General features: G+C 39.3%; 1 protein-coding gene across 18 annotated transcripts in view; it reads left to right on the forward strand.

Moving 5' to 3' along the window:
- Nucleotides 1-11,177, forward strand: part of MAPKAP1 (MAPK associated protein 1) — a 271,024-nt gene that overhangs the window by 52,811 nt on the left and 207,036 nt on the right. For 13 of the 18 annotated variants that reach the window (XM_074016541.1, XM_074016545.1, XM_005582208.5 and 10 more), the window contains one exon: nt 11-159. The exons of the other annotated variants lie outside the window; for them this stretch is intronic. Coding sequence is in view for 4 of the 13 variants with exons in the window: in XM_005582208.5 (XP_005582265.1) it covers nt 11-159 (149 nt within the window). In the remaining 9 variants the exon portion in view is untranslated. The remainder of the gene's footprint in view (nt 1-10; nt 160-11,177) is intronic. 18 annotated transcript variants of the gene reach the window in all.

Genomic DNA, 11,177 nt, shown 5'->3' on the forward strand with positions numbered 1-11,177 from the left:
TGTGTCACAGCCCAGGAGTTAAAGTCACTGTTTGAAAAAAAGTCTCTCAAAGAGAAGCCTCCAATTTCTGGAAAGCAGTCAATATTATCTGTACGCCTAGAACAGTGCCCTCTGCAGCTGAATAACCCCTTTAATGAGTATTCCAAATTTGATGGCAAGGTAAGTAAAAATGAGACTTTGTCCCTTTAAGTAAAACTGTAACTGAGTGGAGTTGTTGTTGGTATTATTATTAGATTTAGGGTTTCAGAAATGCTTCATAGAATGTCAGTTGACAGTTACAGAATGTCACTCCACATTTTCTTAGACTGTTGATGTAAAGGTATGAATTTGGGTTCAGTATTGTTTCCACAGTAATATATTTGGGAGGATTAAAACAAAAACAGTCCTGTGCTCTCTCATTCTCTGTTTCTCTGTGTATAGATTATCTCAGGACTGTTGTATTTTAATCCTCCCAAATGTATATATACTTATATATGTATAGTATATATATGTTTATATGTGTATGTATATTTATATATATGATAGAAAGAGGAGGGGGAGGAAGGGAGAGAGAAATATATATGTGTATATTTTTAATCTGTTTTATCTCCTAAATATACTTGAGAAGTTGGATTAGTTAGATTGTGATTAATCAAGGTCTAATTGTGTTGGGAAAGCCTTGAAAGTGGTTCTGGGAGGCAGTTTGCATTGTCTTGGCTGATTCTTTATTATACTTGTAGAAATTGTTGAGATCTGAGCTTCATTTCAGAATCCTAGGCTATTGCTTGCATTTCAGTATTTCACTGTAGGGGGATCTTGACACTTGCTATGGAGGCTAACTTTGTTTTTTGCCTGTTTGTGCTAACAGTTTGCTGTTATAAAATTAAAGTGTGTTTGTTTTCCTTTTAGAAATATGGCCACTGTTTCAGGTGGATCCTAGTTTCATGTGCAGCACCCCTTCCCCCAACCCCTGCCTTCTTGTGTCTCTGTACTGACCTGAGCAGGGCCTTGTTCAGAAGACAGTAGCGGTTGATTTTTGTATTTATTGCCGTGATGTTTGCTGTCTGGCAGTGTTGTGGAGTGCTGAGTGATAGCTCTTTGCCTGGAGGTGTCATGTATAATCTGTCTTATTTCAATGCCATTGCAGTTAATAAACATACAGCTTTTTGCTTCTGCTTGAATTTTATTTATTTATTTTTTCATGAGCTGGTTCTGTCAGTTGTCCTCTTTGAGCAGAGATGTTTTCTCTTCAAAAGACTTTTACTTCCTACAATTCAGCAGGTTTCCATAGGTTTAAGTAAGCATGTGTGGCCACCGGCACATGAGGTTATTGATGTTTCCGGGAGAGAAGAGCAAAATCTAGAAACAAAATGCATAAATAATATAAAGATCCTAATATGCTCAGGAAGTTTCCTCCAAAAAACACCTGAGAGCACTTTTAGTAAGTTACAGACTGTATTGATGTAAAGCTTCTCTTTCTCCTGTTTTGTGGAATGTAGCACAGAGAAAGGAGTTCCCCCGGGGGACAGGAATGTCAGCCTCTGGAAAATGGCGAGTTGGACTATATAGGATTTTTAAAAAAATACTACAATGGATTCATTTAGACATGTGAGAAGTTATTGTTGGGATTAGGGTAAGCAGTTGGAATTTATTTGCTTCCATTGCGTGATACCATCTCATTGTTTGAGGATGTAATTTCTGGAATAGTTAATGTGTGATAATGTGTTTATATATATTAAAAAAACCAGATCTTTTAAAATACTCTAGAATTCTCTTTATCCCATAGACTTTATTGTTAATTATTTAGGTTTGGATTTGTCACAAGGTTGCGAACTCTGCTTGGTGTGTATATATCTAACTTCTGAAGTACCAGCAGGAAAATAAAAAGTAAACCATTTCCTTAGTCACAAAGGAATTATTCTCGCTAGATGTGTGTTTACACTGAAGACTCTCAATGCTTTTGTCATAGCAAGACCATTTGTAATCCACAAAGGATGTGAGTGCAGAGCAATCACCATTATGCATTGATTAAGAAAGATTTAGATATTGATAAGTCTATCTTATGTGATGCTATTGTATTATTATCTTACATATTACAATTGCTAAAATACAATTAAACCCTTGTTCTCATCTATTAATATTGATGCATTTGGCAGATATGTAATGAAAATGGCTAATATTTGAAGGATATTGTACTGTACATATTAAATTAGTCTTTCTTTATCTTTGTGAAATGCATCAATATGATATACAATGACATCTCAATGATTAATAGAGAATTATACTTGAGTCAAGCCTTTTTGTAACCTAGAAATTAAAATGACTATTCAAATAACACCTCAAAATGATCAAATTAGCATTTTGTGATTGCATAATAATGGGATTGTAGTAGTTATAACAGCACCATGGCTGCCTCTAGAGTTAAGATCATGTCAACCCCTTGATAATAAAGCCTTTTCTGTGAGAGTCGACTCTAATAATTTCCAGATTGATTCTTCCCATAAATCATCTGACATTCAGCACTAAATTTTTGTTACTGTTGTAACTTAAAATTATTTTATTTTTATTCGGCTCATATTTAAGAAATGAAATGAGTGTCTTGTTTTAATGATTCACTGTCTTATCATTGGAACGCCATGCTTTTTGCCTCAAGTATAAGGGTTTGCTACGTATTTTGATACTGCTATTTTTTTTTTTCCACAAAGGTTTGTTAAAGCCTCTAAAATATGTACAGTTTTTTTCCCTCCTACAAATATTCACAATGCTTTTCTTGGGAATAACTCTTGCCTTATTTACATAATTAACTGAGTTGCTTAGGTCTCTTGGGCAAATAGTACATAATTGGGGAGAGAAGGGGACAGGGAAGAGTTTGGGGTCTAATTAAATATGCTAAAAAACTACTTAATTATATATTTCCTCAAGAGACTAACTGCTGTGAAATCCTTCTTAAGATTAGTGTTAGATTTGAAGAAAAGATTTTGCTTTTGCCATGGCTTTACTGTTACATTTTAGTCAAGCAGGCACATCTAGTGTTCTTAACAGTTTGTGCCAACTGGATTGCTGGTTTTAATGATTCTAAGGGTGAGCCTCACTTAACTATTGTTCTAAATTAAAGTGAATATTTCCAAGTAATTTTTGGTTCCTGTAGCTGGTTAATAATTTTATAAAAAGCTTTTTAAAATTGTGGTTAGCTAATACTTTTTTAAGGCATGAAACTGAAAGGGAAAGGCTGTACTTAGGCATGTGTGCCTTGTAATTTTGACAATTTTGGGGGTCAGGTGTATCATGTTGATACTATTTCTTTAGCATGTTGGTGATGCTGTCTGTGATCTCTTTTAGAGTCTGCATTATCAATAACTGTTTACTGATCATTTGAAAAAAGTTCAAGGTTGATTGCCAAGCAGTTTTAGGGCATGCTTTGGTCAGACCCGCAAAACCAGCCTCAAGCATCTGCCTGAATTCTTAAGCATTGTTGAGAATGGAACCCCTGAATAGCCTCATTAACAACACAAAACGTCTATTCTAGAGGTTGAGACAATTGGAAAACTTCTTGTGCCAGTCCTGATTTCACTGGATGTGGGAGCTGTTGGTTGTGACAGGAGGTTGCTTTGAGGTGATGGGGAGTGGGCTTTGCTGAGAGGCAGTAGACATTCAGCACTGATTTAAGTGCCTCAAAATATGTGGATTTTCTGCCCTGTTTCTCCACCTGTTTCAGATTAGGTTATGTTTTAAGAAGGAAATCTAACCCTATCCATTTTATGCCGTATCACTTTCTTGAGACTCTTTTGCTAGCACATTATCACTATTCTGGTCAAATTACATTTGCAGATATTATCCTTAGTAGACCATCAGAAGTTCAAGTACCCATTTCCTGTCAATACAGTTACTAATAAAGAAGCGGGGTGGGGGGGGGGACTGATTAGCAAGTTGTGTCATCTCAGTCAGTTTTTTTCACCTCTGAAAGGAGATGAGTGTGAGTTCCTCACAAGGCTCCTGAGACCATGAAATAGGATAATGCTGGGATGAAGCATCTAGCACAGTGAGAGGCAGCATCATTTAGTAAAGCGACCTATTCTGTAGTAAAGCCTCAGTTCGAATCCCCGTGGCTCCACTTACGGTGTGACGTCAGGCTAGCTACTTAACCTCATGAAGCTTGGGGTTCAGGATACACTACCCCAAAATGTGGCACCTTGGAACACTGAGTATCATAAGCTGAAGGAGCTTGAGAAATGGCAGGAATAACTCTGATCTTCCCCTGCCCATCTCCCCTAAGCAGGTCACAAGGCCCTCATGTGAGATGTGTTCTCCCTCTGCCTGGAGGAAAGGAGCATCCTCGTCTCCGAAGATGAATCTTAAAGAACAGGCTTTGCTAAATTTCCCTGCAGTTGACAACACTTACTTCCTACCTTCATCCTGTTATATTTTCCACATGACTCTCCACTTTTCGTCAAACTTGATGTAAAAACTCTCAGATTTAACCAACGGTTTCTTGGGTCTTTTCTTATGAAGGCTCTATACCATGTAAAATTTAGGTTAAATAAATTTGTGTGCTTGTCTTTTGTTACTCTGTTTCTTGTTACAGGGGCCTCAGCCAAGCATTTACAAGGGTAGAAGGAAAAAATGTTTCTTCTCTACAAGTTCCAGTCCTGATAGGTGAAAGAAATGATGACTGTGTGTCTTCCTCAGGAGGATGAAGTGAGCAGGATGTGTAGCACATGGGAAACAAATACTCCACTTCTGCTGCTTTCTCTTTGTGAAGGGGTGACACGGCACTGACGGTGGGACAGTGACGTCTCTCTCACGTACTTCGTTATGTGGTTGACAGTACTGAGTGAGAGGGAATGTGTCTGTAAAAGCCAGGACTTTAGAATAGTGTCTTAAAGAAGAAGTACAGCAGAGTGGGGGTGAAAACGGTCTGCACGTTGAAGTTCAGGGAATCCAGTGGGGTTCTCGTCCTTCACTAGGAAGATTGAGACAAGTAATTACTTCCTTTGGGTGGGTGGGGGAATGGCTATTTTTTTTTTAAACCTTGGGTGAGAAAATGGTTCAATATTGGTGATTGCTTGGCAGTTTCTAGAATGTTAAATATCCTACTTTTTGGGCCTAGCTAAATACTGTTTTCTAAATATAAGGGGAATCTTTGACTTGACAAGTGCTTGAAAGAACAAAGCAGTTCTGGTTCATATAGACAACTGTGACTTTGATTGTGTTAACTTGTTAGAAAGTAACCATTTCTCAGTTAGAAACTGTTTTAACAGGGAAGCTGCAGAGAGCGTGGGGGAAGGGATAATTCATGAGTGCTAATTGCTTGGCTGTTAATTTTCATAAGTGTTGATAGAAGCAGTTCCTTAAATTAAACTTTGTTTAAAATGTATCAGGGGAAATATTCCACAATGTCGAGCCTGAAGTGAAAATTAATATGAATGCTGTGGCAATTAACACATACTGGTTAATAGCTTTTAGCAGCATTTTGGGATGATAGTCCTTAAATACATTTTTGCATGCTGCTCTTGTTTCAGCATTGTTCCAGTCTATGTCTGGATAATTATGAACAAATGTTTTCTACAATCATTGGCATTAAATAGCTCTCTTCAAAGAAAGTCACTTAAAACTTTTCAGAAAAGCATGAAGCCACCGAGAAATGTTGCAAACTCAGAAAAGGTCAGCAAATTGAAATCATGTAAAAAGAAAAATTGCCCTTAGTGGAAAAGGCACCTCATCTGAACTTGGAAAATGTGCTATTCTTGTGGGAATGGTCCCTTCTAATATGTTAAACTATGTTTGCTTCTGGATCTCTTTCAAAACAAAAAACAAAAAAAAATGTAGCCTGGGCTTTTTAGTGTTGGCTGTGTTTCTAGAAGGCAGCTTTTACTTAATGCTGCCTGAGCTGAGGCACTAGCCTCGAGCCTAAGGGTCTTCTGGCCTTACTTCCTTCTCCTTTACCCTCACCCCCTACCCAGCTGGTGGGGGTGTGGGGGTAACCATGAATGAAGAAAGAAGTTGGCTGCATAATACTGAAAGTCCACCACTGCTCCTTTCAGTAAGAGTTCTCCAGAAACAAATCTAGAGTGACTGTATTTTGAATTAGGAGCTATTTGTCTCACTTGTTCAGTGGCTTCACGTACATGCTTTTGTTTTGTTTTGTTTTGTTTTGTTTTGAGACAGAGTCTCTTTCTGTTGCCCAGGCTGGAGTGCAGTGGCACCATCTCAGTTCACTGCAGCCCCTGCTTCCCAGGTTCAAGTGATTCTCCTGCCTCAGCCTCCCGAGTAGCTGGGATTACAGGCACCAGCCAACACACCCGGCTAATTTTTGAATTTTTAATAGAGATGGGGTTTCACCATGTTGGCCAGGCTGGTCTCAAACTCCTGACCTCAGGTGATCTGCCCGTCTTGGCCTTCCAAAGTGCTGGGATTACAGGTGTGAGCCACTGCACCCAACCTACATACTTCTTTAAAGAAAAGTCTCAACATGATTTTAGCAGTTATTCTCTTGGCTACTTATCTCTGTGACTGTATTTTGCTAGTCTTCCTTTCATAGATCAGTTTTTGTTAGTCTATTTCTAAAAGAAGATGGAGATTAGATATTCACTACCTTTTACATATTCCGGTATATGGTATAGAAGGATTGCTGGACATAGTGGCTCATGCCTGTAACCCCAGGATGTTGGGAGGCTGAGGTGGAAGGATCACTTGAGCCTAGGAGGTTGAGACTGCAGTGAGCTGTGATTGCACCACTGCACTCCAGCCTAGGTGACAGAGCAAGATGGTGTCTGAAAAAGAAGCCTCAACTTCATTAAAGACATCTCTTTGTGAGATTATTTCCCCCTTACCATTATATTATCTCTCTCCTGTTGCTTCATGTTATACTGAAAATCCCAAGGGAAGACATTGGGATTTTTGTCTTGATGGTCAGTTCATAATGAGTTAAACAGGAATCACAACAAAATTGTTTGGCATTTTACTCTGAAGTTAAATCCTCTATGCTGAGTTCTTAAAACTAACTTCTTCCACTCTGAGCTCTCTGTCTAGGCCTCATTTCTGCAGTTAGCTGTGAACCTTGCCAGTCTGTGGTGGCTTCCTTTGTTGTGGAGCCATCTTCTGAAAATTCCATGAGGTAGAATTCACCATTGGTTTAAGGCTTTTCGAAGGAAGGCAGACTCTTGCCATGGAAAGAACATGTTTGTCAGGCTTGGGTTAAAATCTTTTGATCTGAGAGCTAAAGGATGAGTAAGAACTAGTTAAGAACAGACGGAGGAAAAAGAAGGAACAGAAGGTCTGAGGCAAGTGAAATTTGGCAATTTTGAGGAACCAAAAGAAAGTTATGTGACAGGAGCCCTAGGGTGAAATAGATGGTGGTGAAAGGTGAAGCTCTGGGGGAAGACCAGGTATGACTGGTAGAGGTGTTCTTTTTAACCTAATGGCACGGGGAAGCCTTGAACAAGGATTTAAATGGGGAGGTGAGGTAAACAAATCTGCTTTGAAAAGACCCCTGGGGCTGTGCTGCGGAGTATATCCCTGAGAAGGATTTGTGAGGATAGAGAAAGTAATCAAGACATTTTTTGCAGTGCTCTGGGTGAGAGAGTGGTAACTTGGGCTTGCTTGTTAGGATGAAGATGGAGTGAATGAATTCAAGAGATGTTTAGTAATAGGCAAAAGTGGTTGGATTTGATGATGTATGTAGGGAACAGGGTTAGAGGGGGGTTTGAAGGATGATTTCCTGGTCTGTGTCTGGCTTGTGGAGCTGGATGGATAATGAGACCATCCCTGAATTAGGAAGCCCTGAAAGAGGGCCAAAGATGAGGTGGACATTCCCATTGGCAGCTGTTTTGGACTTGCTGACCACAGATCATAGTCTGTTACCATGTCCTTGAAGACACTGTACATGTTTTTGGGAGGTGGGATGTACCCTACTTGTCTGGTTTGTGTCTGGGGAATCTGGGGTAGTGCTCTCTGAGGCGAGAGTGGAGCAAGAAGCCTCTTCTTTGTTCTTGCTTGTCAGCCAGCCTTGGAACTGGCTAAGGAATTGCCTTTAGATGTCAGTCACCTTCCAGATACTTCCTCTCCCATCAGTCACTTCCTCTCAGATGACAGGGATGTGCGCTCAGATGCCCAGCCCGACTCACCAGGCCATTCAGAGGAGAAAACGACAGGATAATTTTATTCTTTTATTTTCAAGAGAGTAATTTTAAAGAGGCAGATGTCAGGTGTCATTTAAGACATGTTGATTGTAATTCTTGGAGGTTAGGGGACTAAGAAGTAAACAACATGGACGTATTTTTGTTACAATGAGATTGCTGTTATCGTACTACCTTCTCACTACCTGATCAATTACCAGGTTAGTAGAGGGAATCTGGTTGGAATGAATATCAAGCACTGAGGTCTAGCCCAGGAGACAATCCTTTATGGAGGGTACTAGGGATGGTGTGATTTTACATTTAGCCTTCTCATCATGGGGTACTTTGCTCTGCATGATTTGCCGTGGAGAGATTGTCTTCTCCCTCAAAGAATGAGGCCCTGATTTTACTATCTTGAAGACCTCTATCCAGAGAAATCAAATGACAGCCTAGGGTCACCTAGCTGAGCATGGAATCCAGGTGTTCTAATTCTCAGAGGTTTTTATTTTCTTCTTTTCTTTCTTTTTTTTTTTTTTTTTTTGGAGATGGAGTCTCACTCTGTCGCCCAGGCTGGAGTGCAGTGGTGCAATCTTGACTGACTGCAACCTCCGCCTCCCGGGTTTAAGTGATTCTCCTGCCTCAGCCTCCCAAGTAGCTGGGATTACAGGTATGCACCACCATGCCCGGCTAATTTTTGTATTTTTAGTAGAGGCGGGGTTTCACCATGTTAGTCAGGCTGGTCTCCAACTCCTGACCAGGTAATCAGCCCGCCTTGGCCTCCCAAAGTGCTGGGATTACAGGTTTGAACCACTGTGCCGGGCCGAGATTTTTATTTTCATTAATGACATTCATACTCACAAAATGGAAACTTGATTTCCAGGACTACTAGGCCATGTGGTAGAAGGAACACTGACAGAGAATCAGAAGACTTGAGTGTTAGTCCTGGCCATGCAGTTCTTTCTTTCTGATGTAGAACAAGTCATCTCTCATCTCTGAGCCTTGATTTCTGCATGTTTAGAACCAGGAACGTGGCTTAGATGACCTCTTGGATTCTTTTTGGCTTTAAGATTCCAGAGTTTTGTGATTAGGGAGGTGATTGACATCAGTGAGATGTAGGGAGGTACAGATGGGAAAACTACAACTTTTGAAGAGTTAATCTTTTATATATACATTGGAACTTCCCTCTTAATTATCCTAACAGAACAGTGATCTAGGGAGTGTTAGCTCCAGGTGAGAGAACAGGCTGAGAGAGAGAAAGTGACATGCTCCAGGATTCCCCATTAGTGTGTATCAGAGCTGATATTCAGCTCCTTTTTCTCCTATTCCAGTACCACAGCTCTTTTTCCTAGACTCTTGCAGTCATTGTTAGGCAAAAACAAAAACAGTTAATGTTTGAAATTTTTTAAAATTTAAAAACAAAAGGTTTTCCTTTACTAGTGGACTTGAAACCTGACAGACTGGTTTAGATCTTTTTATCAGTTATATGGGTTGGGCAAGTTACTGTAAGCCTTAACTTCCTTACATGTTAAAAAAAAAAAAAAAAAAAAAGATACTGGGACTGGGGAAGGGGAATGCTTTCAAAACGTAGAATCTGGTGTGTGTCTCACAAATGTTTGTCTATTTCATTGATTTTCCTGGTGTGCAGAGTGGATTCGTTCATACATCTTTATCCATTGAATACATTATTTAAAAGGGAACCAAACTGTACTGGCTCATTTCAAACATTTATTGCATACCAGCTCTGTACCACGCACTGATAAATAAGATGGGGCTAACTGCCCTTGGGGAACTTAAAGACAAGAGCGGCCATATGGCCATCAAGTGGAGAAACTATACTTCACATGAATGATCGTGCCCAGGCTGAGGACTATGACAGTGGTCCATGACATTAGGTGTACCTGACCGAGCAGAGGAACAGAACCATGAGCAACAAACCGGAGAGCAAATGTGACGGTCACTGTAGATGAATAGTAGTTGAATACTGTCTACCGCTTGGATCTCAGCCGGTTTCTTATACTTGGTGTGTTTGTCCAAATTTCAGTTGTATTCCTACAGGCCAGGGAATTCAGCTTTGGTCACTCTTATAATGAAGCCCAGAATGGTACTCTCCACATAGATATGTGGAAGTTTTTAAAAATGGCAGTGATAAATTTCAAACGTCATTATTCTTTGAGGCTTGCAACTACATGGCAGTATCATAAGAGCTGTGTTTTATTAGTATTTCCACTTTACTTTCTGTTAAATTGAAGTTTTAACACCTAGACAAAGATACATGTAAGAAAGTAAGTTTAGGAAATTTGCAAAATATGCTGCTATGCAACCAAAGATTAAATTGATTTGTTATATGTGCATTTAGCTACAATTCATTTTAATTGTCCATATGAAGTTAAAAAGTATTAGTGTCAGATAAAGATTCATCACCAGAGCGTGATTTAAGGCTGGTGCTGGAGAACGCAGGCATGTGTTCCGGCAGATGTTTGTATGAGGCGCTGTCTTTCCTGACAGCAGTTAAAAAGTATGGTTATAGTAATCAAATTGTGGTGCAGCGACTCAGAGGCTAGGGCCAGATTGAATTAAAATAGATATAAGATTTATGAATAGCAATAGCTGTGATAAAATTTCACTGCCTTCTTCAACAGGAAGGACTTTTTCCACTGTGGAAAGAAGAAAATCTAATAACCACTTTTCTAAAACTGTGGTTTTGCTGACTTTCATTTTCTCTTCCTAATTATGGTATCAAAACAATAACTTGCTGGGTTCTTTTTTCAACCATGATGACCTTTTTTTCCTCTTTCTGTTTTATTAGGTTTCTAGCTTTAAAACAAGTCTTTTTAAATGATGTTATTGTTTTAGTTTAGAAACAAAATTCATAAAATCTAGCCTACGAGATTTAAGCCCCCTTTTAAGGAAAGTTTTATCATTATTACCATAGCTCCATTTTATTGAGTCTTATTTTGTACCAAGTCCTCTAATGGACTTGATATGTAGCAATTTGTTCAGTCCTCGTAACATTCCTTACTGTTACTGTGGTACAGAGAAGGAAACTGAAACTTCACAGAAAGGATAAATGATGACTTGGATTTG

This window comes from Macaca fascicularis, chromosome 15, assembly GCF_037993035.2.
Source record: "Macaca fascicularis isolate 582-1 chromosome 15, T2T-MFA8v1.1".
NCBI classification, from domain to species: Eukaryota; Metazoa; Chordata; class Mammalia; order Primates; family Cercopithecidae; genus Macaca; species Macaca fascicularis.